Source organism: Indicator indicator, chromosome 2 (genome assembly GCF_027791375.1).
Source record: "Indicator indicator isolate 239-I01 chromosome 2, UM_Iind_1.1, whole genome shotgun sequence".
Lineage (NCBI taxonomy): Eukaryota > Metazoa > Chordata > Aves > Piciformes > Indicatoridae > Indicator > Indicator indicator.
This window is the reverse complement of record NC_072011.1, coordinates 1565402-1582832: the sequence shown is the minus strand read 5'-3', so window position 1 is coordinate 1582832 and position 17431 is coordinate 1565402. Positions and strand designations below refer to the sequence as shown.

The following is a 17431-nucleotide window of genomic DNA, read 5'->3' as shown; positions in this document are numbered from 1 at the left end:
CTGTGAAGGTCAAATGAGTCGCTTCAACCAAATGCTGAACCAAATCCCGAACGATTATTACTCAAACCGTAACCAGCCAGGGCCACCAGGACCACCTGGTCCCCCAGGAGCTTCTGGGACAAGAGGAGAGCCTGGACCTGGAGGAAGACCAGGATTCCCAGGACCTCCTGGGGTGCAGGGACCACCTGGTGAAAGAGGTGAGTAAATTCCAAGGCAGTTGTGTACTTCATAGTGGACACAGTGCTGCTAGAGGCTGCCAGAGGAGCAGTCTGATGCCTTTCCTGTGTAGGAAGCCCACAGCTAGCAGTAGCCTGTGGGGTCAGCTGGAGTGCCTGAAGGACAATCAGGCAATGTTCTGGAGGAGAAAGTTGCTTACCTCAGTGCTTGCCAATGTCTCTCCCTTGCTCATGTTTCATGAAACACAAGGTGGTATAACAACTTGGCTGCTGCCTCAGGCTTCCACAGGATATCCCAGGAAAATGAATGCTCTCAGAACTTCTCTGGCACCAAACAGCTACATCTTGAAAGGCTGTTTGGAGTAACACAACCCTTCTCAGAACATAACTCCAACCAAGAGGGAGAATGAGTCATTACCAAGAATGAAAAGGAGCGGTTGAAAGAATTAGGTCTTCATCCTTGGCTCCTTACAGTGCTCTGAGTCAAAAAAGCAACTCTGAACAGAGCATGAGCATATGAGCAAACCCAATTCTGTGGCCACCTTGGATCTCTGCAAAGACTTGGAGTGCCTGGACTGGAGTCAGCTATGGCCTTTGCTGACTCCAGGTGCTCAACTCAGTGCTCTTTTTCCCCAGCATCTCACAGAATTATCCAGGTTGGAAAAGACCTTCAAGATCATCCAGTCCAACCTATCATCCAACACCATCTAATCAACTAAACCCTGGCACTAAGTGCTTCATCCAGTCTGCTGCAGTCCAGTCTCCCCATCTGCTGCAATCTTTTCTAGCATCTAGTGTATGGTTGCCCAGGGAGGTGGTGGAAGCCTCATCCCTGGAGGTTTTGAAGGCCAAGCTGGATGTGGCTTTGTGCAACCTGCTCTAGTGTGAGGTGTCCCTGGCCATGGCAGGGGGGTTGGAACTGGATGATCCCTGAGGTCCCTTCCAACCCTGACAATTCTATGATTCTATGAACAGAGCTTGTGGACACAGAGTAGTTTTAAGATACTGTAGAATCAAGAAGACTGAACTTTGAGGTGAGGATTCGTTAAGTGTCTAGTGTGAGGTGTCCCTGCCCATGGAGGTTGGAACTGGATGATCCCTGAGGTCCTTTCCAACCCTGACAATTCTATGATGATCTTTACAAAAACTCTAGGAAAAAAAACCAAAGAGGAATGAATTTCTGAATCCTGCCCTTTCTTAAACTTATTCTATCAAAACTATATCTAAGAAAGTATAAAGCATCCTTCAAGCAGAAATATGCAAGCTTGAAAATGCCTTCCTGTTTGTAATTTAAAATAATGAGGTTCTGTGGTCTTTGAAGTATCTCAGAGACTTTTCTATGTTTGGGAATGTTTTTATTCACACTAAATTACCTCTGCATCCTACTTTATTTATAGTTTGCTGTATTTATATCCAAATTATTTTTCCAAATGCACATTTGGACATCTGCACAAAATAAGGGCTGGCCAGTCTTGTTATATTAAATAATGGGAACTAAATATTAATATCAATGAGAAAGAAGGAAAGGTTTTATTTAATGTGATTTCCTTCCTTTGATTTTTTTTCATGGCTTATTTTTGTAATTTAAACATTTTATTTCTTTTGTAGGAATGCCTGGAGAGAAAGGAGAAAGAGGGACTGGATCTCAAGGACCACGAGGTTTGCCAGGACCACCTGGTAAATATTTCTTGTTTTATCCAATTACAGAGAAGTAGGGAAAAAGCAACCCACAGCATTTTTTCATAGGGAACCAGACTGCAATGAAGAGGTTTTTGACACATATTGACCTTCTTGTGGCCTTCCACTATCTGAAGAGAGCTCCAAGCAAGCTGGGGAGGGACTTTTTAGGATGTCAGGGAGTGATAGGACTGGGGGAAATGGAGAAAAAGTAGAAGTGGGGAGATTCAGATTGGATGTTGGGAAGAAGTTTTTCCCCATGAGGGTGGTGAGACACTGGCACAGGTTGCCCAGGGAGGTGTTGGAAGCCTCATCCCTGGAGGTTTTTGCAGCCAGGCTGGATGTGGCTGTGAGCAACCTGCTGTGGTGTGAGGTGTCCCTGCCCATGGCAGGGGGGAACTGGATGAGCCTTGAGGTCCCTTCCAACCCTGACAATTCCGATTCTTACTACAAATTGTCTACAAAGCAGTCCCATGTGCAGAGCTACCCAGATGACAGACTCATGACTTGGGCTTTGGTTTTGGTCTTTCTAGCATGCAGCAGTTGTGTTCCCTTGGCGGGAATCATCTGCATCCTTTGTTTCTGCTTGTAGTTTCTAGGGCTAACCATTGGTTCTCATTACGGGACCTATAAAACGCTCGCAGCAAATTGTAGCCCCAGTTATTTGAAGCTTTCACTTTCCTGCTAACCATAATAAGCCTGGTTCCAAAACAAACATTACCTCATCTATCCTGGGCTTGCAGGGTAGCAGAATTAATGCTCTCCTAGATTTTAATTGGAAACCAGTGTGCTTGTCTAATCTAGCAGCTTCCCTCGAGATCTTCGTGTCTCACACAGTGGGGAAATAAAGCAGAGAATTCCTTGATGTTTCTTACTTGGCTCAAACCTTGCTAAATCAGTTTCTGTGAATAAATCCTTAAACATGCCACACACAGGGAAGTAACTAATGATGAGCCACAACTCCAGCTTTCTTTTGTTTGGTTGGTTTTTCTTTCTTTTTTTTTTCCCTTTCTCTTGACCAGCACAAAGTGCAAACATTTTTCTCACCAAAGACACAGCCCAGTCTGTGTAGTGCAGACACTTAGCTGCCAGCTCTTAAAGAAAACCACTTCCCAACCTTTCAACTCTCAAACTAGGTCCACAAGGAGAATCTAGAACTGGTCCACCAGGCTCCACGGGATCTCGAGGACCACCAGGGCCACCAGGTCGTCCTGGCAACGCTGGAATTCGAGGGCCCCCAGGGCCCCCAGGATATTGTGATTCATCCCAGTGTGCCAGCATCCCTTACAACGGCCAAGGATTCCCAGGTAGGTTATGAACAACCCTGGCTTGCCTTCAAGAGCCTTGACAGATGGAGCTGCTTTAGATGAGGCAGTCCTGCTAGCCTGGGCATCCTGAAGTGGGAGGAAAAGGTTCAGCTGAGCAGGGCTGCCTCGTCGCAGTGTGCAGGGATAGGAGCACTCCTCTGGGCTTTGATCTAGATTAGTTTGAGGATATTTGTGGTTTGCTTGAAATAGGTTGTAGGAACCAAATATTTTAGTCTTTTTTTTTTTTTTTTTTTTTTTTTTGATAAACATAGAAGGTTAGTAGTTGATAATATTGGTTATAGGATTTAAGTGACCATTTTCTTCTTCTTTTTTCCCCTCCATCCCCACCCCTTCCAACCTCCTTCAGAACAAGGTTGAATTCTCCATGTCTCTCTTGAAAAAATAAAAAAGAATTCCATGCTGTGGTTGGCAATTTCTGTGTGTCTCTTTCTGAGCAATGTCAGGATTAGTTATACAAAATTGAGACCTGAGGAAAAAGTTTTCCATGAGGGAAACCCATTTGGTGATGCACTGCAGACAACTCAAAACCCACCAAAACCAACCCCACCTCTGGCCTATAATTTTTACTGAGTTAAACACCAGGGAATCTGATTAGCCCTGGGCCACATCAGCCTTCCACTCTGTGATGTAGCTCAAACCAGCAGGCTGCTTCTGGAATTAAAAATAAAGGCTCACAGAGGCCACCAATTTCTGCCTGGAAAGACTCTAATCTGTTTTTAACATGACGATCCTGCAGGACCACAGTCTTGTTAACAAATTAGTATGTATGCATTGCAACATCTCAGCTCCAGTGTATGTGATACTGCTAGTGGATATGGTTTGCTGTTAGTGTATTGTGCATGTAGCCATGAAAAGAATAAAAAAATAAAGATAGGTCTATATCTGTATATGTACACACTTGCAGGCTCAGGGCTACTGATTAAAGAGCCAGATGGTTTAGAATCAGAAAATGGTCTGGGGTGGAAGGGACCTCCAAAAGTTCATTCAGTCCAACCCCCTCTGCAGTCAGCAGGGACATCCCCAACTAGAGCAGGTTGCCCAGAGCCCTGTCCAGCCTCACCTTGAAGATCTCCAGGGAGAGGCCTCGACCACCTCCCTGGGCAACCTGTTGAGGTTGAACTTCTGAGGAATGAGGAGGAACTTCTTTACTGTAAGGGTCAGAGAACACTGAAGAGGCTGTCCAGAGATGTTGTCTCCTTCTCTGGAGGCTTTCAAGACCCATCTGAATGGGTTCCTGTGTGACCTGAGCTGGATTCTCTGGTCCTGCTCTGGCAGGGGGGTTAGACTTGATCTCCAGAGCTTCCTTCCAGACCCTTAACAACCTGTGAACCTCTGATCTTGTGATCCTGTTCCAGTGTTTGTACAGACCATGCACAAAATCCTGATTTAAATGAAGAGAAAAAAAACCCCAAAAACCAAACCAAGCACCCCAAAAGCACCAAAGTGCCCATGGCACCTGTGTCCCCTGTGTCTACATACATAGATATATGCCTAGAACTTACCTGCCCTATGTTTCTGTGGATGAAAAGTATGTTGATGCACAATCAGATGGACTTTTAATTTAATTTAATTTTATTTTAAAAAGACTAACCTCATCTTTGACCTGTTTCAGGTTTCGGCTAACACCTTTTCTAAGTCGCCAGTGCTGCTTGCAGTTTGAAACCCCCTGAAAAAAAAACAAACTCCTGTTTGTGAGATGTCTTTGCGCTCGTGCTTGTTAGAAACCGAGTCCGTACGGAGTCTCTTTCACCACGGATCTGGTTGTTTGGGGTTCTTTTCGTTTTGGTTTGGTTTTGCTTTTTTTTTTTTCTGTTTTTTTTTTTCCTTTGAACCGTGTTGACCTCATACCACCGGGGAGATTTCTTCTTTACTAACACAGCTCCTGGCCCAGAGACACAGACAGTGATGTTGATTGGTTAAAGCCTGGTTGCGTTTCCATGATAAACCAGACAGTCACAGAAACATTCAGGAAGAGACCCTCAGGATCCCCAAGCCCAACCATTAATTCTACTCTAAAAGGCTCACCCCTAAACCACAGCCCCAAGCACCACAGCCAAACCACCTTCAAACACAGCCAGCCTTGGGCACTCCACCACCTCCCTGCCCAGCACATTCCAAGCCCTGACCACTCTGCTGCCTAAGGGCCACTCTAAACCTCCCCAGGGGGGCAACTTGAGGCTCTTCCCTCTTCTTCTGTCACTAACGACCTGGGAGAAGAGACCAGCACCAACCTCTCCACAACCTCCTTGCAGGGAACTGTAGACAGCAATGAGGTCTCCCCTCAGCCTCCTCTTTTCCAAATAAACATCCCCAGCTCCTTCAGTCTCTTTTCATCAGATTTCTTCTCCAGACCCTTCCCAGCTTCCTTGCCCTCCTCTGCCCTGGCTCCAGCACCTCCACATCTCTCTTGCATTCAGGTGCCCCAAACTGGACACAACATTCCAGGTGTGGCCTCTCCAGAGCTGAGTCCCAGGGGACAATCCCCTCCCTGCTCCTGCTGGACACAGCATTGCTGATCCCAGCCAGGATGCCTTTGGCTTTCTTGGCCACCTGGGCACACTGCTGCCTCCTCTTCAGCTGCTTGGCCATCAGCACCCCCAGCTCCCTTTCTGCCAGCAGCTTTCCAGCCACACTGCCCCAAGCCTGGAGCATTGCTTGGGGTTGTTGTGCCCCAAGTGCAGAACCATAAAAACCCAACCCAACCCCAACCCCAAGAGACCCATCCCAGCCACAGCCTCAGTGCTGCAGGAGGGCTTTATAAAACTACTAATCAGCCAAGGTACAGCCATGAGAAGGGGACAGATTTAACCCTGGTAAAGCAGAAAAAAGACTTCTGTAAATAGCAAACTACTTGTGGCTGGTAAATGGGTCAGGTGGGACCCTACCCACTAAAAAACCAAATCTGTTAACAACTCTACCTTGATGCTCTTGCATTAAAAGCCTGCTGCAGCTTGCTGTGTGCCAGAATAACAGCTCAACTGACCAACCCTACCTGTCCCTTGCTTGTCATGACCATGTCTGAAGCAGGCCATGTGCTGCCTCCTTCTTTTATTCCTTAATATCTAACCTTGTTGGATTCTGTAACTGCAGATCTAAATATCAAAGTTTATTTATATATATATATATATATATATATATATAATAATTTTTCTTCTGTTTTGCTGTATTTTTTTTTGGTGTTCCTGAAGCACCAGCTGTAAGTCGGTTGGTTAGGAGGAACAGCGGGAGAAATCGACCTGCACTGTCTGTTACCTGCTGGTGATAGTTGTGTCTCCACTTTGCTTTCCCCTTTGCACAGATAATCAATGTGTGCCACACCTACTTGGTCATTTTCCCTCCTCTGTGTCTTCTGCTAATTAAGTCCAGTGCCCGGATTTACTGAAGTAGCTGTAAAATAATATTTTTATTTGCTTTGCATTGTTTTATTTCTCCTTTTTTTTTGCCCCCTTTGTTTTTTTTCTCTTTTTTTCCTTTCTTTCTGTTTTTTCCTCTTTTTTCCTTTTTTCCTTTTCCCTTTTTTCTTTTCTCTTTTTTTCTTCCCCCCTTTTTCTTTTTTTTCTATTTTTCCTCTTTTTTCCTTTTTTCTTTTTCCCTTTTTTTCTTTCCCCCTTTTTTCTTTCCCCTCTTTTTCTTTTTCTTTTGGTCTTTTTCCTTTTTCCTTCTCCCTTCCCCCCCCCCCCCCTTTTTTTTTCCTTTTCCCCTCTTATTTCTTTTTTTTTCTTTTTTTTTTGCTCTTTTTAATTTTTTTCACTTTTTTCCTTTTTTCTTTTCCTTTTTCCCTTCTCCCCTTTTTTCCCTCTTTTCCCTCCCTTTTCCCCTTCTTTTCCCTCCCTTACCCCCCTTTTCCCTTTCATTTCCCCTCTTTTCCTGCCTTCCCCCCCATTTTCCCCCTTTTTCCCCAATTTTTTTCCTTTTTTCTTTTTTCCTTTTCTCCCCTTCCCCCCTCTCCGCCCCTTTCCTCGTCTTTTTCCCCCTTTCCCCCCCACTTTTTTCTTTTTTCCTTTTTTTTCTTATTTTTTCCCTTTTTTTCCTTTTTTTTTCTGTTTGAATGTCATTTTTAGTTTCACAATAATTGGTCCCTCACTTAATTTAAGACTCTTTCCGCAGTGTTTTGTGTATTAGGAATACAAAACCTTTTAAAAAAATTAATTTGAAACCTTCCCTTACTTATTTTTGGTTTGTGTGTTAGAAATACAAAGCCTTAAAAAAATAATTTGAAACATTTACTTATTTTTGTTTGTGTATTAGAAACACAAAGCCTTTAACAAAACTTTAATTTGAAACCTTTACTTATTTTTGGTTCGTGCATCAGAAATACAAAACCTTAACAAAAAGAAAATTAATTTTAAACCCTTCATTGTTTTTGGTTTGTGTATTAGAAACACAAAGCCTTCACAACAACAACAACAAAATCTATTTTAAGCCTTTAATTCCTTTCAGTTTGTGTATTGGAAATACAAAGCCTTAAAAAAAAACACAAATATTTTTTTTTTTAAACCTTTTTGCTGCCAACCCCAAAAGTGTTCATGAACAAAAACTACAAAGCACCCCCCCTCCCCTCCCAGTGAACTGTTAACTGTAGCTTTTGATTCTGTGGAAGTCAGATTGGACTAACAGTTGATGTAGACCACACTAACCTGCGTTGTGCTTGCGGAGTCAAAGCTGTGCCGTAACTGTTGTGTTCAATCGGACAAACTATTTTCAACCAGAACCATACGTGCCTGAAAGTGGACCCTATCAGCCTGAAGGTGAACCCTTTGTAGTACCTATGGAGTCAGAAAGGAGAGAGGACGAGTATGAGGACTATGGAGGTGAAATGCAGTCACCAGAATACCCTGAGCACATGCGCTGGAAAAGATCACTGGCGAGGAAAGCAAAGCCAAACCCCTAAGAGATCTCTGCCTTGTCTGGGGTTGATGTTGGTTGGGTGGTGGGTTTGGTTGGTTTGCTATGCTGGCATTTGCAGGTCCACACAGGGAGAGTGCATCCTTTCTTTTGCAACAGGACTTTCTGGCCTTCTCAGAAGCAGCTGCACCCCTGCTGTGTGTCTTGCGTTTGTGGGGATAGCAAAGTGTGTACCTAAGAGACTTCAACGTTGCTTGTAAAATACTTTTCTTGCTTCTAGCAGGTTAACAAGGTGCATTAAATTAGCCCCAGTGCTGCCTTTTCCTTAAAATGGTGTAAAAACAAATAGATAAATAAATAAAAGAATTTAAATAAAAAACAAAGCAAACAAACAAATAACCACAGAGCTGCTGCAAATTTTCCAAGGACTCTCTGCTTTTAGCTCTACATTTCCCTTCCTTGCTCTTCAAATGCATGTTTGCAGCTCAGTCAGCCCACAGAGCTGCATCACCTAGCTTCAGAAAAAAAAAGCCAAAACACCCAAAAAGCAAGAAACCAAACCCCTCCCTTTCCTTCCAACATCATTGCCATGTTCTCTTCTTCTTAGTTACTACTTTGCAGGGCATATACTGCTCTTAGACATCTCCTTTAAACACCACAGTAGCTGCCAATCTTTGTATCAACTGGATACAAGCATGATAAAGCCTGAAATCTCCTTGTGTGTAGAAGACACAGCAACATTTATGCCAAATTGCAGTCAATCCTGCAGAGATGGAAATTGCATGTTTATGTTGTATATTTAGTATGGAATTTATTTTATTATTATTATTGTTATTATTATTGGGGTTTTTTTGTTTCTTGGTTTTTTTTTGTTTCAGATTGCATTGTTTCTTTTAGTTATCAAAAAAAGAAAAAGAAAAAGCAGTTGTTTTGCAAGACTATGGATATAGAATTGCTGCTTTTATATTTTAAACTGCAAATTGTGAATTTCACTGCCTTATATTATTTATTTCAGAAAGGAAAGAGGCATTTTTCAATAAAACTACTGAAAAATTGAGATGCCTGCGTGGTAGCTTTTCTTGAAGGGCACTGGGAGACTGAGCTGTGTGTCTGTGTCTTCCATTAGTGTTGTTTACTCAATCATTTGGAAATGCTGGGTACCAAGAGGCTAGAATGAGAATAGTCTTAAAAATGGTCTTAAAAGCTGTGGGTGGATGGGAGCAGGAGAAGCTTCCTCTCTCTGAGGTGTAAATAAAACTTCCAACAAGTCAGTCTAGGAGGGATTTGGTGAAGAAAATCAAAGAATCATAAAATCATAGAATGATTTAGGTTGAGAGTGACCTCAGAGATCATCTGCTCCATCCTCACTGCCATGGGCAGGGACACCTCTGTGATGGTTTTAGGGCTATGCCTTTAAAATTTTTCACAGATCTTGAGCAGAAAGTAATAAGAATGTAAACCCACTACAACCTCCCAGCTGGGCTCAGCTGCTCAGGGCCTCATACAACCTGGCCTTGAACACCCCCAGGGAGGAGGCAGCCACAGCCCCCCAGGGCAGCCTGTTCCAGAGTCTCACCACCCTGGTACTGAAGAACTTCTTCCTAAGCTCCAACCCAACCCTGCACTGCCTCAGCTTCAAACCATTCACAGAATCACAGAAACAGCCAGGTTGGAAAAGACCTCAGAGATCATCAACTCCAACCTATTACCTAATCCCTATCACCTCCTGACAACTAAACCATGGCTCCAAGTGCTACATCCAAGCTTTCTTTGAACACCTCCACGGATGGTGACTCCACCACCTCCCTGGGCAGCACATCCCAATGGCCAATTACTCTTTCTGTACTCGAGCTTAATCTGCCCCTGGTGCAGCCTGAGACTGTGTCCTCTTGTTCTGCCACTGGGTGCCTAGGAGAAGAGACCAACCCCCACCTGGCTACAACCTCCCTTCAGGGAGTTGTAGACAGCAATGAGGTCTGCCCTGAGCCTCCTCTTCTCCAGGCTAAACACCCCCAGCTCCCTCAGCCTCTCTTCACAGGGCTGTGCTCCAGACCCCTCCCCAGCTTTGTTGCCCTTCTCTGGACACATTCAAGTATCTCAATGTCCTTAAACTGAGGGGCCCAGAACTGGACACAGCACTCAAGGTGTGGTCTAAGCAGTGCTGAGCACAGGGCAGGATGACTTCCCTGCTCCTGCTGGCCACACTCTTCCTGATGCAGGCCAGGATGCCATTGGCCTTCTTGGCCACCTGGGCACACTGCTGGCTCGTGTTTAGCTGCTGTCACCCAGCACCCCCAGGTCCCTCTCTGCCTTGTAGCGCTCCAGCCACTCTGTCCCCAGCCTGTAGCTCTGCATGGGGTTGTTGTGGCCAAAGTGCAGCACCTGGCACTTGGACTTGTTGAATGCCATCCTGTTGGACTCTGCCCATCTGTCCAGCCTGGTAAGGTCCCTCTGCAGAGCCTCCTACCCTCCAACAGATTAACTCCTGTCCCCAGCTTGGTGTCATTTGCAAACTTACTGATGATGGACTCAATCCCCTCACCCACATTATCATTGCCACATTCTCCTCTTCTTAGTTACTACTTTGCAGGGCATATACTGCTCTTAGACATCTCCTTTAAACACCACAGTAGCTGTCAGTCCTTGTAGGAACTGAACACAAGCATGGTGAAGCCTGAAATCTCCTTGTGTGTAGAAGACACAGCAACATTTACACCAAGGCGGGGAGGCACCTCACACTACATCAGGCTGCTCACAGCCACATCCAGACTGGACCTAAAAACCTCCAGGGATGAGGCTTCCACCACCTCCCTGGGCAACCTGTGCCAGTGTCTCACCACCCTCATGGGGAAGAATTTCTTCCTAGCATCCAATCTGAATTTCCCCATTTCTAATTTTGCTCCATCCCCCCCAGTCCTATCACTCCCTGACACCCTCAAAAGTCTCTCCCCAGCTTTCTTGTAGCCCCTTTCAGATACTTGAAGGCCACAAGAAGGTCTCCTCCGTATTCTTTATTGATAGCAGTCTTAATAGAGTTGCTGCTCTTTGCTTATCTGGTGGCCTGAAGTACTGAAATCACAGAATCAGAGAAAATATCTTATTGGAATAGACCTCAAAGCTCATCTAGTCTAACTCTCAACCCAGCACTGAAGGGTCAACACTAAATCATGTCCTTAAGTGCCAGGGCCACAGCTGCCTGAACATCCCCAGGGATGGTGACTCCAGCACTGCCCTGGGCAGACCATTCCAATGTTTGAGATCCCTGTCTATGAAGAAATATTTCCTAGCATTCAGCCTGAACCTGTCCTGGTGCAGCTTGAAACCATTTCCTCTGCTCCTGTCACCACCAAGGAAAAGAGGCTGCCCCCTCCTTGCTCCAACCTCACTTCAGGTAGTTGTGGAGATTGGTGAGTTCTCCCCTCAGCCTCCTCTTCTCCAGACTGAAAACCCCCAACTCAACTTTCCATAGAACATAACCATTCCATCCAAACTAATCTCCTGGGCAGTCTGTACGTTTGACAACACGATTCTGTTCACACAGAGAATGGTCCAAGCCAGAAGGGACCTCCACAGCTCATCCAGTCCAACCCCTCTGCACTCAGCAGGGACATCCCCAGCTAGAGCAGCTTGCCCACAGCCCTCTCCAGCCTCACCTGCAAGATCTCCAGGGATGGAGTCTCAACCACCTCCCTGGGCAACCTGTGCCAGTGTTCCACCACCCTCCTGCTGCACAACTTTTTCCTCACATCCAATCTCAAGCTGCTCTGCTCTCCTTTGAAGCCATTGTCCCTGCTCCTGTCCCTGCAGCCCTTTGCAAACAGTCTCTCTGCAGCCTTCTTGGAGCCCCTTTAGGTCCTGGCAGGCTGCTCTTAGGTGTCCCTGCAGCCTTCTCTTCTCCAGGCTGAACACCCCCAGCTCCCTCAGCCTGTCCTCCTAGCAGAGCTGCTCCAACCCCCTGAGCATTTTCATGGCCTCCTCCTCAAGTCTATGTCCTTCCTGTTCTGAGGGCTCTTCTGGATGGATCCAAGCTCTAGGCTATGTCTTTCCTACAGGCAGAGAATTCCCAAGTGTAAGCCATGACCACCTCTGACCTTGAGCAAAGTGCTGACAAGCAGATCTAGCTCAGAAAATTCCCCAAGCCCCCAAACCTGGTTAGCAGTTGGGTTCACCTGTGCCACAATGGTTGACAGAGTCAGACTCTTTTTCCTTCCACTGCCTCATGCAGAATATGAAGAAGATCCTTGAAATGTTTGGACATCATTGAGTGTTTACTGATGGGGGCCAGCAAGGATGAGCAAGTCATTTCCAGGAATTCTCAGGGGAATGACACTTGAGGGGGGTTGTGGGGGGATACTGAGGACACTTCTGGGAAAGTTGTTGCACAGCTGAGCCAGGCAAATGCTGGAGAAATGCAGATGCAAAGCAAATACAAACAAGGCTGAGGTCCTGAATATCTCAAGCCCAGCTGAGCAGATGACATAGTCTGGCAGTTTGAAGGAAGGGAATTGTTTAGAAAGCTCAATTTTAATTGTGTATTTGCTCTCATTTTGGCAAAAAAAAAAAAAAAAAAAAAGAAAAAAAAAAGAAAAAAATTATCCCAAACAACCCTGTGGATATGGAGAGGCAGGTGGGAAAGGGCTGCTGATGGTTTGGAATTAGGACTGAGCAGTTCAAGGAGGAACTTAATGAAGTCAGATTTTCTGTGTCTTGCAAACAATTGGACAGAGAACAAGTTCTGTGCATTCCTCATAGGATGGAGAGAAAAGTAGATGAGTAGCCAGGCAGCAGCATGGGTTGAGAAAGGCTAAATATTGACTGTGTGCAATTAGAGGCAAGAATTGAGTGAAGGACAGGATGTGAAGGGCCTGATTTGAAAGAGGGCTGGAAAAGCTCCAGAGAAGGAGACTCCACAACCTCTCTGGGCAGCCTGCTCCAATGCTCTGTGAGTCTTACAGAAGTTCCTCCTCATGTTGAGGTGGATCCTTCTGTGCTGCAGTCTCCATCCATTGCCCCTTGGCCTATCCCAGGCTGCAACTCAGCAGAGCCTGTCCCTGTCCCCTCCCTCCTGACCCCCAGCCCTCAGCTATTGAGAGACATTGATCAGATCCCTCTCAGCCTTCTCCTCTCCACACTAACCACCCCCAGGGCTCTCAGCCTCTCCTCACCAGTCCCTTCAGCATTCTTGGAGCCCTTCCTTGGACTCTCTCCAGCAGATCCCTGTCCCTCCTGCACTGGGGAGCCCAGAGCTGGATGCAATATTCCAGGTGAGGTCTCAGCAGGGCAGAGTAGAGGGGAAGGAAAACCTCCCTGGCTCTGTTGGCCACACTCCTCTGAATGCCCCCCAGGACCCCATTGGCCTTCTTGCCCCCCAGGGCACATTGCTGTCCCATGCAGAACTTGTTGTCCACTCCCAGCTCCTTCTCCTTGGGGCTGCTCTCCAGCAGATCCTCTCCCACCCTGTCCTGCTGCAGTTTATTCTTCCTGCCCAGGTGCAGGACTCTGCCCTTAGCCTTTTTGAACCTTGTTCTTCTGTTGTGGTTTTCTGCTGGGCTGTTGAGTGCCCCAGCACTGACTGCATGGAGATGTTTCTGAAAGATAATAAAGGGACAGTGACTGATGTTGTGAGACATGAAGAGCTTCAAACAGCAGCACAAACAGTTGACCTTTCTTCCAAAGAAGGCTCCTTTTGGTATAAAACACAAATTCATAGATTCATAGATTCACAGAATGTTTTGGGTTGGAAGGGACCTTAAAGATCATCCACTTCCAGCCCCCCTGCCATGGGCAGGGACACCTCCCACCTGCCCAGGTTGTTCAAGGTCTCATCCAACCTGGCCTGGAACACCTCCATGGAGGAGGCATCCATAGCCTTCTTGGGCAACCTGTTCCAGTGTCTCACAACCTCACTGTAAAGGATTTCTTTCTAATTTCCAGTCTAAATCCACCCTCCTCGAGCTTCAATACTTTCCTGTGTTTTAGTTGGGGGAATGGAATAAAGATGGAAGTGGGGAGATTCAGGCTGGAGGTGAGGAAGAAGTTCTTCCCCATGAGAGTGGTGAGAGCCTGGAATGGGTTGTCCAGGGAGGTGGTTGAGGCCCCATCTCTGGAGGAGTTTAAGGCCAGGCTGGATGTGGCTCTGGCCAGCCTGATGTAGTGTGAGGTGTCCCTGCCCATGGCAGGGGGGTTGGAACTGGATGATCCTTGTGGTCCCTTCCAACCCTGACTGATTCTATGATTTTATGATTCTAGTGTGTCATGCATGAGATTGTGGCATCCTGCATCTGAGAGAGTGATTTTGAAATACAAAGGAAAATCTTGCCCCCTGTAAGCTCATAGAATGCCCAGAGGCTGGAGCCAGGCTCTGCTGGGTGATGCCCAATGCCAGCACAAGGGGCAGTGGTGGAAGCTGAGCCATAGGAAGTTCCATGCAAACAGGAGGAAGATTTTTTCCCTGTGAGGGTGACAGAAGGCTGTTGGAGGCTGCCCAGGGGAGTTGTGGAGTCTCCCTCTCTGCAGATATTCCAAGCCCAGCTGGCTGTGTTCCTGTGTGAGCTGCTGTAGGTGCCCCTGCTCTGGCAGGGGGGTTGGACTGGATGAGCTTTGGAGCTCCCTTCCAGCCCCTAACACTCTGTGACTGTGATTGGTTTTGTTAGATAGTTTTGAGTTTTTTTTTACTCAAGAGAATATGTTCACAGATGTGAATAACAATTCCTGAGTCCTGCCTTATGTAGCAACATACAGAAATAGTAACTACAGATGTAGGATGAGTAAGAGCAACAAGCAGTTATTCATAAGCAGATATTTGAGGCAATTCTCTTGGGAATTTAGTCCTAGATGGAAATACATCAAAAGGAGACCTAGACAACAGTCGTCCAGCCAGGCAGTGACTGTCAGAAGTGATATTACAGATTTCCCAAAAGAAAGATTTTCTTCAGCAGCCCTGCACGAGGGAATTCATTCAGCTGTGTGGCTCTGACTCAGTCCATTTACATCATTGCCTCAGCTTCAGCCTGACTGCAATGCTCAGACTTTGAAATCACAGAATCACAGAAACATGCAGGTTGGAAAAGCTCCTCAGGATCACCAACCCAGCCCAGAACCCTACTCTGCAAGGCTCACCCCTAAACCACAGCCCCAAGCACCACAGCCAAACCACCTTCAAACACAGCCAGCCTTGGGCACTCCACCACCTCCCTGCCCAGCACATTCCAAGCCCTGACCACTCTGCTGCCTAAGGGCCACTTGAGGGGCAGCTTGAGGCTCTGCCCTCTTGTTCTATCACTAATTACCCATGAGAAGAGACCAGCACCAACCTCTCCACAACCTCCTTGCAGGGAGCTGCAGACAGCCAGGAGGTCTCCCCTCAGCCTCCTCTCTTTCACACTAACCAGCCCCAGCTCCTTCAGTCTCTCTCCAGCACATTTATTCTCCAGCCCCTTCCCAGCTTCCTTGCCCTCCTCTGCCCTGGCTCCAGCACCTCCACATCGCTCTTGCATTGAGGTGACCCAAACTGGACACAACTCTTGAGCTGTGGCCTCGTCAGATGGTACAGAGAAAAAAATTCTTCCCCCAGGATTAGCACCTACAGAAAATGCTGCAAAGCCAAACATTTCTAAAGCTGCATGAATCAGGTCAGCTCTGACTGTCAGGGTCTCTTTCTCAACATCTCATTGGCCTAAGGTAACTCCATAACCTCAGCAGCATTGTTCATTGTGCTGTGGGATCTCCCGCATCTCAGTGTGGTGAAAATTCCACTGCAGAGCTGGTCCCTTCCAAACCAGTTGGGTTTTGCTTTCCATCAGCTCCTTGGGCATGCACGAGCGTGGAATGCCACTAATTATGGCCAGATTCTCAGTACCCTCAGTTAAAGCTTTGGTTGGGTTTTTTTATTTTGATTCAGTTTGTTTTGTTTTTTATTTGCCTTTTTTTTGGTAATTTATTTTCTGTTTGTTTTGGGTGTGTGTTTGTGTGGTTGCTTTGTTTTGTTGGGTTTTGTGGTGGGTTGGTTGGCTTTTGAGGGATTTTTTGTTTGGTTTGGTTTGGTTTGGTTCTCCCCAGAAGGTCCAGCTTCTGCTGAGGCACCAAGCCTGCTTACACTCTGGTTTAGATGGGAAGCAGCTTTTGAAAGGAGGCTGCTTAGCCATGCTGTCGTGGTGCTGAGTGCTGGACAGCAAGATCTGCTGAAAGGAAGAACTTTTCCATAGAATCACAGAATGGCTTAGCTTGAAGGAACCACAGAGATCAGCTGCTCCAACCCCACTGCCAAGGTTGGACAGAACTTCTTCCTATTATCCAATCTGAATCTCCCCACTTCTAGTTTTGCTCCATTCCCCCCAGTCCTATCCTGACACCGTCAAAAGTCCCTCCCCAGCTTTCTTGGAGCCCCCTTCAGATCCTGGAAGGCCACAAGAAGGTCTCCTTGAAGCTTTCTTCCTCTCCAGACTGCACAACCCCAACTCTCTCAGTCTGTCTCCAGAGCAGAGCAGCTCCAGCCCTCTGCTCATCCTCATGGCCCTTCTCTGGACACCTTCCAGCACCTCCAGATCCTTCCTGTAACAAAGGCTCCAGAACTGGACACAGAGCTCCAGGTGGGGTCTCAGCAGAGTGGAGCAGAGGGGCAGAATCCCCTCCCTGGCCCTGCTGGCCACACTTCTCTTGCTGCAGCCCAGGCTCTGCTTGGCTCTCTGGGCTGCAAGTGCTCACTGCTGGCTCCTGCTGAGCTTCTCATCCACCAGCACCTCCAAGGCCTTTTCCTCAGGGCTGCTCTCCAGCCACTCCCTGCCCAGCCTCTATTTGTGCCTGGGATTGCCCTGACCAAGCAGGCAATTTAGCAGACTGCATGCTGAGTGCTCTGTCCCATGCCTGGATAATATTTTGGGTTATGAAACCTCATTCCCTGTTGATCCTCCCCAAGGATGAGCCTGGGAAAATACCATCTTTGGGTGGGTGAGTTTAGATTCCTCAACTAAATGTGCTGCTCACAATATACAAAAGTAAAGCGGAGAATAATTTTTCTTCTGAGCTATTTTTAGGGCAGAAACTAGAAAATGCTCCAAGGAGAAAGAAAATAGAGAAAGGAATTGTCTCTCCCATAGTGAAAATATCTATCCAGCCATCCAATTCTCCTAATAGGTGAGACACAAAGGGCACATCTGCTGAAAATCTCTGCTACTGAGCAGAAGCACATGAGCTGGGTTATGTAAAACCTGATTATTGGAACAAATGAGGTCTGAAAATGCAATGAGTTTTGTAATTGCTGCAGGTCTCTGCCAGCATACAGATTTCAGTGGCATATAGATAGAATCACAGAATCACAGAATTGTCAGGGTGGGAAGGGACCTCAAGGACCATCCAGTTCCAACCCCCTGCCATGGGCAGGGACACCTCACACCACAGCAGGTTGCT

General features: G+C 46.6%; 1 protein-coding gene across 1 annotated transcript in view; it reads left to right on the top strand.

The window, feature by feature from the left end:
- The window catches only part of COL12A1 (collagen type XII alpha 1 chain), a 147594-nt gene extending 139522 nt beyond the window's left edge, over window positions 1-8072 (top strand). The window contains exons 62-65 of the mRNA XM_054399216.1: window positions 9-197; window positions 1785-1853; window positions 2990-3160; window positions 7891-8072. Of these exons, the coding sequence (XP_054255191.1) occupies window positions 9-197; window positions 1785-1853; window positions 2990-3160; window positions 7891-8072 (611 nt within the window). The remainder of the gene's footprint in view (window positions 1-8; window positions 198-1784; window positions 1854-2989; window positions 3161-7890) is intronic.
- Window positions 8073-17431: the final 9359 nt, after the last annotated feature.